Source organism: Zingiber officinale, chromosome 7B (assembly GCF_018446385.1).
Source record: "Zingiber officinale cultivar Zhangliang chromosome 7B, Zo_v1.1, whole genome shotgun sequence".
NCBI classification, from domain to species: domain Eukaryota; kingdom Viridiplantae; phylum Streptophyta; class Magnoliopsida; order Zingiberales; family Zingiberaceae; genus Zingiber; species Zingiber officinale.
The window spans coordinates 82806514-82825644 of record NC_055999.1 but is presented as its reverse complement, the minus strand read 5'-3'; the positions used below and the strand labels follow the sequence as shown (position 1 = coordinate 82825644).

At 37.7% G+C, this 19131-nt stretch overlaps 2 protein-coding genes and 1 long non-coding RNA gene across 3 annotated transcripts; all 3 read left to right on the top strand.

Annotated features, from left to right (window-relative positions):
* Positions 1-8380: 8380 nt before the first annotated feature.
* On the top strand, positions 8381-8866 carry LOC122004490 (uracil-DNA glycosylase, mitochondrial-like; the record flags this gene model as incomplete). Its single annotated transcript, XM_042559368.1, has 1 exon — positions 8381-8866. A coding segment is annotated over exon 1 (486 nt), but the record flags the coding sequence as incomplete, so codon positions are not given.
* Positions 8867-10068, top strand: LOC122003877. Its single transcript, XR_006118141.1, has 3 exons — positions 8867-9677; positions 9778-9886; positions 10045-10068. It is a non-coding gene; the product is annotated as an uncharacterized LOC122003877 (long non-coding RNA).
* A 12-nt stretch (positions 10069-10080) lies between these two features.
* LOC122004489 (equilibrative nucleotide transporter 2-like) lies at positions 10081-12392 on the top strand. Its single transcript, XM_042559367.1, has 6 exons — positions 10081-10123; positions 10311-10330; positions 11575-11709; positions 11773-11955; positions 12060-12116; positions 12213-12392. Exons 1-6 carry the CDS (start codon positions 10081-10083, stop codon positions 12390-12392), a joined length of 618 nt encoding a protein of 205 aa, XP_042415301.1.
* The last annotated feature ends 6739 nt before the right edge of the window (positions 12393-19131 follow it).

Genomic DNA, 19131 nt, shown 5'->3' with positions numbered 1-19131 from the left:
TCAGTTATCTTTCTTTACATTTATTTTCTCATCTTAGTTAAAAACCCAAAACAAACAATTATCGATGCTATCTAGCTAAATTCAACGTGCAAAACCAATTAGCATTTAATCCTCAGCGCTCGTGGGATCGACTTATAAATTTTATTACTTGACAACGACCATGCGCTTGCGGTAACACATCAAGTTTTTAGCCCCGTTACCGGAGACTAAGTGTTTAAATCTAGTCAGTTTATATTAGAGTTTGTCTAGACAACAAATTTTTTAGTTCTTTAATTCTTTTGTGGTTTGGGCGCCTAGACCAACTCCGGGTGCCCGGAGTTGGTCTAGATGCCCGAACCATAAAAGTTACCCAGAAGTTGAGTGGTTCGAGCGCCTGGCTAATCCACGTCAACGGTCTAGGCGTCCGAAGGGGGTCTGGGCACCCGAAAGTGGATAAACTTGACAGATCAAGTTTAGACGAGAACTCGCCATGTCATCACAGTCCAAGCATCTGGGAGGGACTCCAGGCACCCGGAATGGGCCTATATAAAGGTCTTCGACTAGCAGCTTCAGAATAACATCTGCTACAAATTTCATTCTTGCGTGTTGCTCAAAAAAGACTCCGACGACACTAAAAGGCTACTCCGAAGTTTGAAGAATGAAAGATGTCAATTTCCTTTTTATTTGTCAGTAACAATTAATTTCAATTCTTGTACTCAATCTGTGCAACTCATTATTCAAATCGATAGTGATTATCCAACGAAAGTGATCAACAGTCGCGGGTCTTGGAGTAGGAGTAGTCACAGGCTTTGAACCAAGTAAAACTTGGCTTTGTTAGCATTGCCTTTATTTTCTTTATTTCACTGCATAACTCGTTTTAACTCATGATTTTCGACGAACAATATTCAACCCCCCCTCCTAGCGTCTCTACAATCCAACAAGCGGTATCAGAGCAAGTGTTTGCTCTAAATTAGTACAACCACCAATCAAGGCAAGGGAACCATTTTTATTTATTTTTGTATTTCAATTTTTCATAATTTATTTGACTTGGTAAAATTTACCTCTTCAAATAACTCTTTCTCATTCGATTTTGACTCGACGTTGGTGCAACACCACTCTAGACCTCAATATTTCTTTTTACCTTAAGCACTACTAATCCAAGACCTAATCTTGGCAACTCTTCCCTTTTATCTTCTGGTGTTCAAGATCTTCTCACATAAATGGTTCAAGGCAAAGGACGAAGTATTCATGAACTCCACCATACAAAATGAATTACTTCAGGATATGGAAGTATCAAATGGAGTGCTTCATTATGATGGGCGACTTCGATTGCGGGATAGCATGGAAGAGATCTATCCAAAATTTGGAAGCAAATCAAAAGGTAATTAGTTTAATTTCATAATTATTACCTGATGAAATCATATGCATAATTGGAGAATTCAAATATGTCTACAACTTTTGGACTTGGCTAAACGAACTTCACAAGGATTTGCCACAACTAGAAAATCAAGTCAAACTTGAGCTCGAATCTGAGTTCTAATCCTTAGAGTGCGTTTAGTTCAAGTTATCATGTATAATCTTAGTTATGTGATTACCAGGTAATCACATAACCAAGGTTACAGGGAATAAAACATAACCAAATTTTATTTGGTTCAACTTAGGTAATGTAACAAAAACTTGTTTGTTTGGAGGTTTTAATAAATAACCTAGTTTAATATTTTACTATATTACTCTTAGTTATAAAACCAACCATACATAATAATAATAATAATAATAATAATAATAATAATAATAATAATAATAATAATATTATTATTATTATTATTATTATTATTATTTAAACTATACGTTTTTTTACTTTTCTTTTTCACGTTTTTCATTATTTTTGTGTTTTTTAATTTTTTAAAACATTTTTTTTCTATTTTTTTAATTTATTTTACGTTTTTTTAAAATTCTTTTTACATTTTTTCTATTTTTTTATTTTTACATTTTTTTAATTTATTTTTTATGTTTTTTCTATTTCATGTTTTTTAAATTTTTTTTACATTTTTAATTATTTTTTTACATTTTTATATCTTTTTTATTTTTTAAGGTTTTTTTTATTTTTTTATTTTATATTTGTAGTTTGTTTCTTTTTTGTCACATTTTTCTCTTATCCGAGGGTATTTTGGGTAAAAAAAATTATTAACCCCGGAATCAAGAAAACTCTTAGTTTTTCGAGGTTTTTCGATTCTGGGTTGCATGCCCCTTTTGCTGACGTATCAGACATAAAATATTACTCAGGAATCATCGATTACTTAAACCAAATAAGGTTTTTGTCGATAACCTTGGATGAATAACCAAAGTTATCAAGGATAACCCCCAACCAAATACACACTTAGAGTCATCCCAAGAGTCATACTCAGAATCAGACATAGGAGAATTAGATTATACCAGCATCATGGCATTAATGGCTAAGGAGGAGGCAGAAGGATCTAAATCTGAGTCAGAACAAAAGTCAAAATCCGGATCTGAGACGACGATGGATAAGGAGGAGAATCCTAACAAGGATTCAAAAGGTAAATTAGTAAACTTAAAAGTTAAAGATCATATAATATGCTTTAAATGCAGTGAAAGAGGGTATTATAAAAGTAAGTGTAGGAGATCGGTGGCCGACTAGAAGGGGGGTTGGATAGACGGCGCTCCAAAATCGATTGCTTCCTACGTATTCGTTAGTGCGCAAGCGGAAATACAATAACAAATACAAATACGAATACAAACATAAACAAGAAAGAAATGCAAACCAATACACGTCGATGTAACGTGGTTCGGAGATAACTTGCTCCTACTCCACGGCTGCCCGTAAGGTGGACGATCCCGATCCTTCGATGGATTAGCCCCCGGCAAACTCCGGCTACTCAAGCAACTCCTTGTGGGTGGAGAAACCTCACCACAACACCAACCAAGAACACTTGGACATAAGAGAACCTTAAGCACTTTGGTGACTACTAATTAGGTTTTAACCAAGTCTAATTTCGTCACCTTGGCCGGTCATCCCAAGCTCCTTCTTATAGAACTTGGAAGAAAACAACCTTGTTGTTTTACCGTTACCAGTCGATTGGTCCTTGCACCAGTCGACTGGTGTCAGCCCAACGGCACTCCAACGACTCTTTACCAGTCGACTGGTCCTTGCACCAGTCGACTGGTGCCTGGACGTTCAGGCACAGAAGCTCTCTATGCTCACCACCAGCCGACTGGTACAACCCTAACCTTAGGGTTTCCCATCCCGAGTACATTTCTCTCGCACTCGGACCCTCACGACTCACTTAACGCTTCTTTGCAGCGTTGACCTCTTGCCTTCAAGCCTACTTCCTTTGGCTCTCGTCCCTCGGATGCATTCAAGCCCGCGGCTCATCCCCAATGTCATCCTTTGCGTATGCCTCGAAGTCGCTTCCCTTGGCTCTTGTCTTTGCTGCCTTGTCCACGGTCCCTCGGATGTTCCATCCTTCACAGGAACCGAAGTCATCAACCTGAGTCACATGTGTATCTTGCATTCCTGCACAACTCAAGTACAGATATCAAATACAAGGGTGAACCTAACTTAAACCCTTTGCCCAAACACCAAAACACATGATCACACAGACCATTGGAATTGACCTAACAATCTCCCCCTTTTTGATGTTTGGCAATACATTTAAGTTAGGGAAAACATATAGCAAATAAACATGTTAAAAAGAAACAATGGACTTACGTTGCCAAGGCTACACACTTGGACTTACACCGCCAAATGGACTTACGTTGCCAAGGCTACACACTTGGACTTACACCGCCAAATGGGCTTACGTTGCCAAGGCTACACACTTGGACTTACACCACCGAATGCAAAATGCAACATGCATTGGAACATATTCCAAGGCTCCCCCTACACCTGAGCTCCCCAATGAGATAGGATTTTCCTACAAGGATATTTAAGAACCTATCACAAGGCTCCTCCTACGCAAAGGCACTTAAGGTTTTTCCAACTAAACCTTACTTTTCCCCCTTTGCCTAACATTCAAAAAGCTATCCAACAATCTCCCAATTATTGAAAACTTATCGTCTAATTTGACCCTAAACTCATGTATTTATCCCCCATGGATCTCATACATCTAAATGAGTTGACACAGTCAAAAACAGCGCTAAAAAATAAGTTCAGGCTGGTATCAGTCGACTGCCCCTTGGTACCAGTCGACTGCTCCCCTTGACACAACCTTACAGAAGCATTCTGTGGTCAAAATCTACTGTTACCAATCGACTGGTATCGGCACCAGTCGACTGCCCTCATCAAAATGAGCTTACAAAGACATTCTGTGCTCAAAAATAGTATTACCAGTCGACTGGTACCTTATTTCTGAAAAAATTAACATTTTCTGACCAACTTCATAAATGCACCAGAAATTCCACAGACCTCAAAAAATTCCCAAATTTTGTGGAGATGTCTGTTTTACTAGTGTATACTTGGGAAAAATATATTACAAAATGTATCTATCACCAATCCCAAGATTGACACAAAATCTAAAACAAGCTAAATGGTTCAATTGAACCTTGACCTAAAGTCCTAGTTTTAGCTTTCTCTTGATGTATTTGCTCATACCAACCCATAATGCATCCCTAGCATTGATTTATATGGCATCTACACATCCAAAACCAATTATCATGCTATATGACCCCAAATGTCATATTTCTTGCATGAAACGCAAACCAATTGTGTCAAATCCCTAGGTTTGAGACTCAAGTCCGTCTCCAAACCACTTGTCACATTCCATGACCCAACCTAGACTCCCAAGTAGTACCCACTTGAGATCCATTTGCCATGGGTCCCAACTTGACTCTTTGAGCTCCCCCTAGAGCCCTTAGCCTTAGCCACCTCCCTAGGTGACTCATCCACAATCGCTAGGCTACATCGATGCACTTCCGGTGACACTTGGCCTATAAAGTTAACCTTCTTAACCTTGGACACCTAGTCCTTGGTTAATTTAACCTTACCTTTAACTGACTTTCCCTTGCTATTTATTGACTTCTCCTTGCTATAGTCATATGCAACCATAGCATAAGACTTTCCCTTACCCTTGGAGAACTCTCCCTTGCCATAATCATTTGCCACCCTAGCATATGATCTCTCCTTGGCCTTAGAGGGACTAGATTGGTATCCCAAGCCCAATCTATCGTCGTTGGGTCTTTGGCTACCTAATACCATATTTAATTCCTTAGATCCAACATTGAATCTCTTAAGGAATTGTTCTAACTTATCAAGCTTTTCCCTTAAAGCTTGATTCTCCTTCTCTAGGTTCCTAACCCTAGAGTTAATTTGTCCAAATTGGACATTCCTAGATCTACCCATTTTAGGCATGTGTCTCCCCTTCTTGGGATTAATTCCTTGGTTTTCCTTAGGTCTACCATTTCTAGATTTATCATGCATGACTTTCCTAGGGTTTTGATCTACATTTTCCCTATTTCTATCATGATATCTAAATCCAAAATTTTGGATGGGTATACTATGATTAACACGATCATTTCGACTAGCATGCATAGAAGAATGAAAATTTGAATTATAATTACATTTTAAATTAGTGTATACCTCCCTTACCTTTGAAGCTCCCCCTTGACTCAAGCTCCTCTTCTTCTTCTCCCACTTCTTTAGATGCGCTAGCTTCTTAATCTCCCTCTTCTTAGGGCATTTGGTGTGGTAGTGGCCCTTCTCCCCACACGTGAAGCACACGACGCGCATTCTCCTCTTTTGGACTTCTTCTTTCTTACAACTCAAATTAGATTCTAAAGGAATTGAATTGAGTTTAGGAGATACCTCTTTCTTACCCATAGGATATCTACTCTTGTAGTGTCCCTTTTCATTTCACCCGAAGCATATTATGTGGTCCTTTGACTTTACTTCGATGGAGGTGCTCACTAGGTTGACCTCCAAGATTTCCTCTTCTTCTTTGCTTGTCTTGGATTCTTCTTCAACCTTTGAGGAGGTTGATGATGGTTCCTCATCCTGCTTCTCCTCGGATGTGACCGAATTCACTTCCTCTTCCTCTTTTGATGTTGAATTGGTCTCCACATCCGATTGGTCCTTCTTCTCCTCTTGGGCCACTTCATCACTTTCCTCGAATCTTCTTTCTTCTTATGTAGGCATGAGTTCTTTCCCTAGAACTTTCTTCAATTTTCTCCACAAGTCATGGACATTCTTGTATTCACCTACATCACTTAACACGTTAGAAGGCAAAATATCTACCAAAATTGATATTACCTTATCGTTTGCCTTTGACCGTGTGGTTTGCTCTTCTGTCCAATGTCATAGTCGGAGCTTCTTCCCTTTCTTGTCCTTCGGGACTTCGAACGGCTCCTTGATCACCATCATGGTGTCCCAATCTGTATCAAAGAAGACCTCCATCTTCATCATCCAATACATGATGCCCCATAAGCCTCCTCCATCAAACTTCAGAGGTGCTATCAAGTCGGTCATCTTCTTAAGTGTTGCTCTTCTCGGCGGTTAGTCCGGTGAAGTGCAACCTTGGCTTTGATACCACTTGTAGGAGATCGGTGGCCGACTAGAAGGGGGGTTGGATAGACGGCGCCCCCAAATCGATTGTTTCCTACGTATTCGTTAGTGCGCAAGCGAAAATACAATAACAAATACAAATACGAATATAAACATAAACAAGAAAGAAATGCAAACCAATACACGTCAATGTAACGTGGTTTGGAGATAACTTGCTCCTACTCCACGGCTATCTGTAAGGTGGACGATCCCGATCCTTCGGTGGATTAGCCCCCGGCAAACTCTGGCTACTCAAGCAACTCCTTGTGGGTGGAGAAACCTCACCACAACACCAACCAAGAACACTTGGACACAAGAGAACCTTGAGCACTTTGGTGACTACTAATTAGGCTTTAACCAAGTCTAATTTCGTCACCTTGGCTGGCCACCCCAAGCTCTTTCTTATAGAGCTTTGAAGAAAACTGCCCTGTTGTTTTACCGTTACCAGTCGACTGGTCCTTGCACCAGTCGACTAGTGCCAGTCCAACAACACTCCAACGGCTCTTTACCAGTCGACTGGTCCTTGCACCAGTCAACTGGTGCCTGGTCGTTCGGACACAGAAGCTCTCTGTGCTCACCACTAGTCGACTGGTCCTAGTACCAGTCGACTGGTACAACCCTAACCTTAGGGTTTCCCATCCCGAGTACATTTCTCTCGTCCTCGGACTCTCACGACTCACTTGACGCTTCTTGGCAGCCTTGACCTCTTGCCTTCAAGCCTACTTCCTTTGGCTCTCATCCCTCGGATGCATTCAAGCATGTGGCTCGTCCCCAATGTCATCCTTCGCGTATGCCTCGAAGTTGCTTCCCTCGACCCTTGTCCTTGTTGTCTTGTCCACGGTCCCTCGGATGCTCATCCTTCACCGAACCCAAAGCCATCAACCTGAGTCACATGTGTATCCTGCGGTCTTGCACAACTCAAGTACACATATCAAATACAAGGGTGAACCTACACTACAAGAAAAACCCTCATAGACATTGGTGGAACAACATCGGTTTTAAGCAAAAACCGATGTCTTTGAGTATTTTACACCGATTTTTCCAAAAATCGGTGTTTATAAGCGCAGATTTTCGCTCATAGACATCGGTTTTTTAAGCTGATGTATATGAGCGTCTTTTTTTTGTTAATAGACACCGATTTTAACAACGGTTTTTAAAACCCGGTGTCTATGATAAAATAAAATAATTTAATTTTCCCACCAATACTTAAGCCAAATTTGCAACACTTCAATATTTCCTCCAAACCTAAACCTATATCGCGCCGTCCACCATCTCTCTCAGCCTCATCTCCCTCTTCCCCTTCCTAGATCGACGCACGATGCCCTTGCTTCTTCAGCCAACCACACTGCATCTCCTCCATCTCCTCCTTTGGGTAAGAAGAGGTTGCCTGTGTGGATTGGAGTCATCGCCGAGTCGCTAGAAGTGGCCCTCCTCCACTCTTACTCGATCCCATATCTGGTAACCTCGATTCCTCATCTCCTTCTTCTGATTTGATCCCTCCTTATCGATCCTCGTGTGGCCAAGACTGATCGGAGCTCCTTGCTCGCTGATTTTGCTGCTCACGGTAGGATTCGGCGCTGCCTCCAGGTGTGTTATCGACTAATCGGTCGACATGGTGAGGGGGAAGACGCAGATGAGGAGGATAGAGAAACTGGCCAGCCGGCAGGTGACCTTTTCCGAGCACCGGAGAGGCCTTCTGAAGAAGGCCTTTGAGCTCTCCGTGCTGGATTCAAAAGGGGCGTTGTGTCCTGGGAACCCTAAAGATACTCCCGCTATGGGTTTAGGAAATGCATGATAAATATACCCAATTATTTACCCGGTCTTCCAACTTCAAATCCCGAAGCCATGGCTTCCTCCTCCAAAGCCCTAGGCGAGCTCCTCCACTCGCTGAAGCGTCTCCGCCCGATCTCCCTCTCCCCGGAATCCCTGACCCTCAAATCCCCCCTCTCCACCCTCCACGCCCCTCCTCTCGCCGCCAGTGAACACCCCTCCGCACTCACGTCGGAGCAGGCGAAGAGGGCGAAGAGGGTCGACGTCGGCCGATCCCTTTCCCGATGGAAGCGGAACCTCAGTATCTGTTCCGAAAGGATCACGACAAGGAAAGGTACTCATTTTGATCCCTATGTGAAGCTGGGAGAGCTCTTGGTCGAGGAGACATGGCTGGAGGCTCTCCCCGACGAGCTTCAGAAACCCTACGCGCAGAACCTGTGCAGGTTTGTGGAGATGGAGATGCGCGGCAGCGTCCCTATCTACCCTCCGCCCCACCTTATATTTAATGCTCTTCATTTGACTTCCTTTGATGAAGTCAAGGCAGTCATTATTGGGCAGGTAGACTCCTTGACCTGAATCATTTTGTTATGCCTCATTGTATGTCCTGTTCTTTGAGTTTCTTGTTTCTTACGCATGCTACAACTTTGACATTTTGTGCCTCCTGATTCCCATTTATTAACTAGATGAATATCAAGTTTATTCATACTGTCATAGTGTATTGATCTAGTAGCAGTGGCTTGTAGAATGATGTTGGTCATTTTATCTGAGGCCTCCATTATTTGGTTCCATGTAGAAAATCGAAAAGAACATGATTTAAATTTTGGTTTCTATGTCTTGCTTTGGTTTGATGAGTTTGATAGTTTAATTATATTTGGTTCTTGTTTTTTTTTGAAAAAAATTTTTAACCAAAAATGCCAAAATATAATTTGTAATATATTTTCAAGTAAATCCTCAAAGCCTTGTCCAACCATAATAATCTTGTCAAATTTTATGATGCATGTGAGGATGCACTTAACGTCTACGTAGTCATGGAGTATGTCTTAATTAACTCTAGTTAACTTAACAATGAGTAACAACGTTTCTACATATGATATTTGTTCCATGTCACAAGATAGAGTTGATATATCCAAAACTTTTTGCATGTAGTATCCTACTAATATGCCTCTTTGCTTTCCACTTTGTATCCTGCACTAAGGAAAAATGATAATACTTTTCCATACAAATTTTAAAATGAACACTTCTAAGATGATGGGCAGCAATTTTTTTTTAAAAAAATTATGTAGTACTTCTGTTAATTTGGAACTCAACAATATGTTTTTCTCTTTTCCAGATTATGTGAAGGTGGAGAATTATTAGAAAGAATTTTATCCAGGTAAAAAAGTGATTTTATTGGCCATAATTTATATCTATTTGATTATTTGAATTTGAAAATTAATAACTTTTGATTGCTTTTTTTCCCTTGTGTTCTCAAGAGGTGGAAGGTACTCAGAGGAGGATGCAAAAGCTATAGTTATTCAAATACTGAGTGTAATCGCCTTTTGTCATCTTCAAGGTGTTGTGCATCGTGATTTAAAGCCAGAGGTTTGTATCATAGAGAACTTTGATTCAATTTATGCAGACATGATATTACTTTAGATCTCTTATTTTACAGGAGCAACTTAGGGTATTCTGCTGTTCATTTCTTTTTCAACATATATTTTTCAGCGCTGTTAATATTTCTTCCTTGTATTTAACAACAGAATTTTCTTTTCACCACTAGAGATAAAAATGCTCAAATGAAGTTGATTGATTTTGGCCTTTCCGATTTTGTTAAACCAGGTGAGCATTGTTTAGTGGCATGGTCTAGTTGATTGCTTTTTTGGTGATGTTAAACATGAAAATGTTATCCTATTTTGTTATGGATTCCTTTTGTTGTTTTCTCTGGTACCATTTGTTGTGAGTTTCCTTTGCCACTAAAGTTTTTGAATGTGTCATTCAACCTATCATTTTCTGCATTATATTTTAGGTATTTTACAGATTTTTGCTGTAATGGAATAGAGTCCTCTTTTTTCAGCTTTTATTTTTTATGAAAGCATCATGTAAGAATTGTTGCATTAACATAAATCTATCAAAGTACAACAGCAAATGATGAGAAGTAATAATAATCTTGAGTAGGATATAAGTAATATTAGATTGGAAAGAGAAAAGTGGGAAGGGTTACAAACTAATAATTGTCAACATCGCGTGACACTTATATTTAACTTGGCTACTTGGAAGACATTTTTGAGTTTGATCACCTCAAGATGCCAATTGAAATTGTTTCAAATTTTTCTAGCAGGTCTTTTCAATTATTCTTTAGTTGGCTTTGGATTTGTAGAATTTTATACAGTAGTTACTTGTTTGTTCACATCATTCTTGAATCATATGTCAAATTGTTTTGTGACAACTTATAGCATCCACTGTTACTAAGAAACTATTTCGACCTGATAATTGCTCTCAATTATCCATACATTGATAACCCAAATATCCTCAGTTGATATGGGCTAGTGCATGAGATGGAATTTCCACAACAAACTTAAGCAATGCTAATGTAGAATGGGGAAGGATTAAATACCAGGTTTAACATGAAAACAAGATAGAAGTATTTAACAATATTAGAAGGCAAAATTTCAACTCAATGAATAATGCATGCAAGTGTTAGATCTATGTGTCTTGAATGTTAAGGGATCTACAATGTATGGTGCCTTTAAACTAACAATTAAAGGTTCAAAAATTGATATAGAAATAGATGACTTAGAAGGCAAACCCAATATGGATATCTTAGAGCTACTACTCTACAAACCCGGTAAATGTGTGCTTAAATTTCAAATCTTGTAGCACCAAACGGAGAAGGTCTTTCCACTGGCATGGTTAAAACTTTTATGTATTATTGACCTGTAGAGTCTTGGTACTTGGGAGGATGTATGGTTAAGTTTGGCTTCTTCCTCCTCATGGATCCTTGAGAATACTTCGTTTTCTTTTTGGACAAATTAGTTTATGGCGACTTGAGAGTAATATTTTTATTGAATTTCAACAAAGTTACATAACTTGGGAGAGAACTAATGAAAAACATAATCAGTTGACCTTTGTATTCTAGTAAATTTCATAGGTTACCTCTTAGAGTTTTCAGCATCGAACAAAATTTGACAACCTATTCTTGGTTTTTAGCTTGATCATAATGAATTTGATATCGCTATATTTCTTATGTACCTATGTTAGTTCCTTATTGATGTTGTTCCTTCATATTTCAGAAGTATCACCCTACAAGAGTTCTCACAATTGTGTATCAACCATTTGCACTTGTAACAATTGCCATATTTACATACCATGAAGCAAAAGTTAACACTAGGCTGCGCAACTTAACTGGTTATATCTTGTTTTCCTATGTTCGCATTGCCTTATCGTGGTAAGCTCCTATTATTCTATGCCAATTTCTCCTAAAATTTCAGTTTAGATTGAAATTTTCAGCACTGAAAGGTTCCATACAGTTGGACGTTGCTACATCTGGAAAAGGAGGGATTGGAGTTTATATTGGTATATGCGTTATAAGTGCAGCGTTTGGTCTCTCTGATGCTTTGGTTGAGGGGGGAATTGTGGGTGACTTGTCCATGATGTCCCCAGAATTCCTTCAGGTAATTAAGATTAACTTAAAAACATTTTCCTTTTTTGAAACATAATTTTTTTTCTCATTGAAGCCCAAAGAAACATTGTTTAAGATCACAGTTTAAGATCACAGTTTAAGCTGCTAGCATCAAACGGAGAAAGTCACATATCGTTCGACAACTTTCGAATGGTCAGTCTAGTCGAATTTGTTTGCCAATATCCAAAATGTGATTGTTCAGTTGCATACTTTCCTCTGTCATTTACTTCTATGTCTATCCTTGTGCAGGCCCTATTACAAAATGCAACCGAGTCAATGAAGGAGAGTAAGGTTATTGATATCTTAAATGTGGCAAGGCATCCATTCCTGCTGCCATTTTTTTTGCAGTTGCTAAGTTTCTTTTGTATGCCTCCACCATTACCATTACTACAGAATTTATATGCTGCAGTTGTGAACAGAATTTTCTGATGGTAATATTCTAGGACTTCTGCAGCATGTATAATTCTTCTGTTTTTGTTCTTTGCTGTAGTTAAGTAGACCAAATGATAATTTTGTTTGACATATTAGAACAGTGGATGTTTTAACTCAGAAAACTAGACATTTGAAGGTCAAAAGTGGTGAGATTAGGGAAATGAAAGGCGCAAGATGAATGGAGCAGTATATCAAGTTGAACAGATTCTGATTCTCATAATTTAATGTAGCCTCAGCTTGATTTTTGACTCACGATGTTCTACCTTGATGTGTATAATATATATTAGCTTTTGATGTAAAAAGAATGTTTGGGTATTTTATGGATACTGTTGTAAGAAGATTATTTATGTAATTTGTAAATATTTATGTATTTTATGGATACTGTTGAATGAAGAATATTTGTGTAATTTGTGAATATTTGTGTTTTTTTTTTTACTGTCGATTTTTCATTGTTTCGGAAATCAAATTTGTGTTGTTGAAAATTACCCATATTACATCGGTTTTCCACCGCTGCAAAACCGATGTTATTAACTAATATTACATCGGTCGTATACCGCTGCCAAAACTGGTGTTATTAACATATAATATTATATCAGTTTTACACCGTTGATGAAACGGTGTCGTTAAGTGATACTACACTGGTTAATAACCGATTCGAACACCGGTGTCGTTAAGTGATACTACACCGGTTTTAACCCGATGTCTAAAATGGCAGACCTTTTACATCGGCTTCATAGACATCGGTCGAAAATGTAATAGACACCGGTGGAAAACCGATGTCTATGAGGGTTTTTGTTGTAGTGCTAACTTAAACCCTTTGCCCAAACACCAAAACACATGGTCACACGGACCATTGGGATTGCTCCAACAGTAATTGCCCCACTTATAAGACTCGAACCACACAACCAAAAGCAAAGAAGAAATCAATACCAAAAGTCTAGAAAGGGAAGGAGCGCATCCAATATTTCAAGTGTAGACAGATGGGTCACTACAAACATCAATGCCCAAAAAGAAGACCCAAGGATTCAAGGGGAGCAAAGGTTAGTAAATCTATAGTACATGAAAATTTTATTTTTTTCTACACATGGTAATAACTAGATAATTATTATTGCTCTAGTTTAGATTTTCCTCGCCAATTAGGTATACATGCTCAACCAAATAAATTAACTAATGAAAACCTAAACAATAATTTAGAAAACAATTCTTTAATCTTTAAATTTTCATATTCAAGGTTTAGGAAATTAAAAAAAATAATATTTAGAGTACAAATTTAAGCCAAATCTAAAACCAAGATATAATCAAGTATTTTTTATTATAAAATTAATAAATAAATAAATAAATAAATATAATAATAAGCCTAATCTAAATAAGAAACATAAATTAAAATTCATAAAATCTAGATTTAACTCAATTAAAATAATTAAAAATTTAAATTGAACATAAAGTACAATTAATTAAACCTCGACTGAAACTTAATTAATCTTAGCTTAAAATTGATTAAGCTTAAACTTTAAAGGAAGTTTAATAATTTAAAAGTAGACACCAAACTAGTTGGCACCTTCAAAATAATAGTCTACTCGGTTAAGTAATTAATACTAGCTTAATTAGGAACAAAAGTTTAATTTGACAAATAACACTGGAGAAGTTTTGGATGATAGTAGATTAGGGAAACTCTATCTATGCATATCTAGGAAAATATGACTTTGATATGGTGTATTTAGCTTAGTGGAACTAACTGAAGCTGCCCCTTACTAATCCTATCTAGTTAGACCAAAGTTTTGTACTAAGTTCAGTTGGAGAGACTATTTAGAAAATTTCAAATACGTGGATACTTTAATGATATCCAGGTGACTCACAATTACTTAAACTTGAATCTAACACAAGTTAAACCAAACCATAAAATTTAACTTAATTTATCTCACAAAAATATAGGATTCTCTTGATTGAAGATATAGATCAGGTGAGATAAATAAGAATTAAATTTAAAATTAAATTAAATTGAAGTTAAAGTAAAATTAATTAACATATTACATTAAACCATTTTAAAAATCCTTTTTAAAATCTTTTTTAAAATTATTTTAAATCCTTTAAAAATTATTTTAAAATCATTTAAAATTCTTTAAAAATTCTTTTAAAAATATTTTAAAAATAATTTTATATACTTTAAAAATCATTTTAAATACTTTAAAAATTATTTTAAAAATCCTTAAAAAATTATTTCAAAATTCAGGAATAATTAAGTAATCCATGAATAATTAATGACTCATGACTTTAATTAATCAAACTTAATTCTTGATTAATTTTAGATTATATAAGGCACACCTTTTAATCCAAAATAAATTAAAAATAAAATCATGTAATCCTTAGATAATACATATTAAGCATATCTCTAAACACATAAGATTACCATGTTTGAAAATCTACAATGGTTGAGATGCTGGTAAAGGAAATTGAGTCATGATTATAAAAAAATGATAATCCCAGTTAGCCTCATTGACTATCTCTGGGGTGACCGGCCCGACCCCATGGAAGTTTCCCATCGGTCACCAGGATAAATCGGGAAGCGCACGCGGCAGCAAGCCCAGAACCCCATCATCCTTTGGTTATGCCCCCCATTTGGAGGAAAAATTCCTACAAACACACCGTACCTGGGATTCGAAGCGCGGGTACTTGGGTGACAACCTGGATGTCCTACCGTGACACCATGGCCCCGGGGACAATTGAGTCATGATTATAGTTACTTATATAGGTGGTTAATAAAGGTTACCTAAGAAAGTGTTAGGTTAAGGGGTAGACTTATTTGAAAGATAAATTTAATCACAAAAAATATTTTAAAAATTCACCTTCAAACTTTTAATAAAATAATTGCAACATAAGTTTTTCAAAATTCTTATGAAAATTTCTTTTTAAAAATTTTTAACAAAAATATTTGAAAAATAATTTTTGTTAAACTTTTGAAATTATTCTGAAACATCTTTTTAAAAATCACTTAGGTATTCTTTTTTATTTGAATCAACCCCCTAGATATATAGAAAGTTTTCCTTGTAGTTAACAAGGATTCCTAAGATTGTGTCAAGTTGAGAGGGAGCCCTAATTGAAAGATAAAACATAATTTTTAAAATTCCTTCAAAAATTAATTTATGTTTTATTCAAAATTCTTTCAAAAATTAGTTTTATAAATCATTGAAATTCTATTTGAAAATTTATTTTAAAAATTACTTTGAAAATTTTGTAAGAACTACTCTTTTGCAAAACACTTAGTTCTTATCCGAAAATACTTTGTTTTAAAATTATTTGAAATATTGCTTTCAAAACATCTTGAAAAATATTTTATAAAATTCTTATGAAATTTTATGTTTAAACATTGTGTGCAACGTGTCTTTGAAAAATACGAGAAACATTTTTTTTCAAAAATATTTTAAAAATTAACAAACAAAAGTTGCTTAAAAAGTTGCCTTGAAAACCAACTTTAAAAATTAGCCTGCAACACCACTTTGAAAATTTATTTTGAAAGTCCCCTTCAATAATTACTCTGGAAAATCACGTTTTAATTATGTCTTTCAAATATTATTGTTGGTGCAAAACCTGATGGAGAGTAACCTTAAGTTTATGTCTTTTTGATGTATGTCGAAGGGGGAGAGTGATTTTAAGTTAGAAAAGTTAAGAATACTCTCCCAAACTTTGAGATAAAATATTTCTAATCTCCCAAACTTTTTGAATCTCTCAAACTTTGAGAATTAACCCTTAAAGACTCTAGCTTAACTTAAGAAAATTATCAAACGTCAAAAAGGGGGAGATTGTTGGTGCAATCAACCTCTAGGATTTTGATATTTGATAATATACCTAAGTCTGGTCAATTTAATAAAGGGTTGATCCAAACAAGACTTGATATTTGGAAAAGAGAAGTCTAGTCAGGACTAGATGACATGACTAGTAAGGACTAGATGACTAGTAAGGGTAAGTTCTAACCAAAGGATAGACAGGTGAGAAGTCTACTAAGTGACTAGTCCTAACTGTAGACAAGGAGAAGTCCTGGTAAGTGAAGTCAGACCTTAGTGAGTGAAGCTAGGAAATAAAAGTTTTGGTGACTGAAGTCAAACCCTAGTGAATAAAGCTAGGTAGTGGAAGTTCTGGTGAATAAAGTTGGGCCCTAGTGAGTGAAGCTAGGTAGTGGAAGTCCTGGTGAGTGGAGCCGGACCCTAGTGAGTGAAGCTAGATAGTGGAAGTCCTTATGAGTGAAGCCAGACCCTAGTGAGTAAACCTAGATAGTGGAAGTCCTTATGAGTGAAGCCAAGCCCTAGTGAGTGAAGCTAGGTGATGGAAGTCCTGGTGAGTGAAGCAGAGCAATGGAAGTCCTAGTGAGTGAAGCTGGGCAATCCTAGGGGGAGGTAAGCCTAGGTAATATGTGACCGACTGTTTTTGATCGACCGCATGCAGTCGACCAGACCATCGAATCATTAATAATGCTAACACTATTTTTCTTTATCATTTTATAATGATTGTACTAACTCAGTGTTGTAAACAAGTCTTAGTAGATCAGCTTGGTCAGATACTAAGCAAGACCAGAGAAAGTCCAAACAGGTCTGAAGGACCAAATATTTGGCAAGTAAGTGAAGGTACGTCACTAGAGGAGAGTGACGTAGTGATGACGTATCATGGTTGAGGGGGCATTAGGCATCGGTCCAGCTTAGGTCTATTTGGGAAACCTAAGTTGAAACTTTGACTAGATCCTGCTCTCGAGGAGACAAGATCTAATTACTACTACTATCACATTTTTAATGTTCTAACTCTATTTTGTAGAGTAATTTTTATGTCTGGACTAACTTTTTTATTAGGGAAGTGAAGGCTAGAAAAGAGGGTCCGGACGCCCGGAGGGGTTTTGAGCGCCCAGGGTCCGGGCGCCGGGAGTTGGTCTAGGCGCCCGGACCACAAAAGTTACCCAGAAGCTTAGTTGGAGCACGACGACTAGCCGAACCCACGTCAACAGTCCAGGTACCCGGAAGTGGATAAACTTGACAGATCAAGTTTCGACGAGAACTCGCCACATCAACACGGCCCAAGCGCCCGGGAGGGACTTCAGGCGCATGGAATGGGCCTATATAAAGGTCTTTGACCAGCAACTTTAGAATAACATCTGCTACAAGTTTTATTCTTGCGTGCTGCTCCAAAAAAGCTCCGATGACACCGAAAGACTACTTTGAAGTTTGAAGAACGAAAGATTTCAATTTCCTTTCTATTTGTCGGTAACAATTTTTAGTCTTGTACTCAATCTGTGTAACTCATTATTCGAACTAATAGTGATTGTCTAACGAAAGTGATCGATGATCGTGGGTCTTGGAGTAGGAGTCGATACAAGCTCCAAACCAAGTAAAACTTAGCTTGTTAGCATTGTCTTTATTTTTCTTTATTCCACTGCATGACTCATTTTAACTTGCGATTTTCGATGAACGCTATTCACCCCTCCCCCTTCTAGCATCTTTACGATCCAACACATCAGAGGTCGTAGAAATTTAAAGGATTTGGAGGAATTCTAAATACTGGAAGTTAGAAAAGGACATGTAGAAGGGAAGACTTACATGAGAATAAGGGACCACTGAAGACGAAGAAGGGACAAAATCACCAGAAATGTAGACGGAGATTAGTGCAAGACGAAGTGGGAGGGATGGCAAACACTCAAAAACCCTAATATGCCTTTGACTCCTCGACAGTAGTCATCGGATCACAATTGGCGGGATTTATCTAGGGTCGTCGGATGGTTCGCAGCCAGTGAGGGGCCCTCACTACATCATCATTCATGTTTGTGATTTCTAACCGCAGTCAGTCACATCACTTGATGTGCCCCTAACTTCGTATGCAACAACTGTAAAGTTATTTGTCCAATGAGAGTAGCACGCCACCAATAATGACACATTTCATTAATGAGCGACACGCCTCATTAAATGCACGGATCCCTTGGTTTACGTAGCAATAAGTGTAGCAAATTCTCTCTCTCCACGTGACAGAAATAATCAGGTTCAAAATCTCCAGTTAGTCGGGCTCATACCTTCTTTGACTGGATTAAAGATGGAGGCTTGTGATGTGGCGATTCGCAGTGGGTGTCATGTGGCATCAATAAGTCAATCTAAAAGATGAGGTAGTAGTCGTAGTCTAGGTCAATGTTAGAAAATATATAACCCCTAAGCTTATCGGTCGTAAGCGAGCTGACTAAGCATAGCAAGTCATCCACTAATGTCGTAACCATTAAGGTTTGTCGACCTACCCGAGTGGGTTATAATTGTAACGTCCGAAAATTCTCAAATTATTTTTAGAAATATTCTATTATTTTTCTGAAATTTTAGAATATTTTTACGGAATTTTCCGAGTAGCGGAAGTAGCAAAAACAATTAGACGCGTAAATAGCGTACGCGGGGGATCGAACCCGTGACCTTGGACCGAACCGGGACTTAAGTGAATCCGGCTAGCCAGGAGGCCCCAGCAGGGGTGTGCTGAAAGGAAAGAGAAACAATTATATTTATAATTATTTTAGCTAAATTAATTCTCTAATAGAAATAGGAATTAATTAGGTGGATATTAAGTTTAGGTTTTAATTTTTTTGTTTCGGCAAAATCTTTTCCACCGAGACCCAACACCACCGCCGCCTCTCCCTTCTTCTCCTCTTCCTCACGCGCGGCACACCAAGCCCAAAGGGCCAAGGGAACTTCTTCCGGCGAGATCTTCGATACGAGGACGTTCCCCT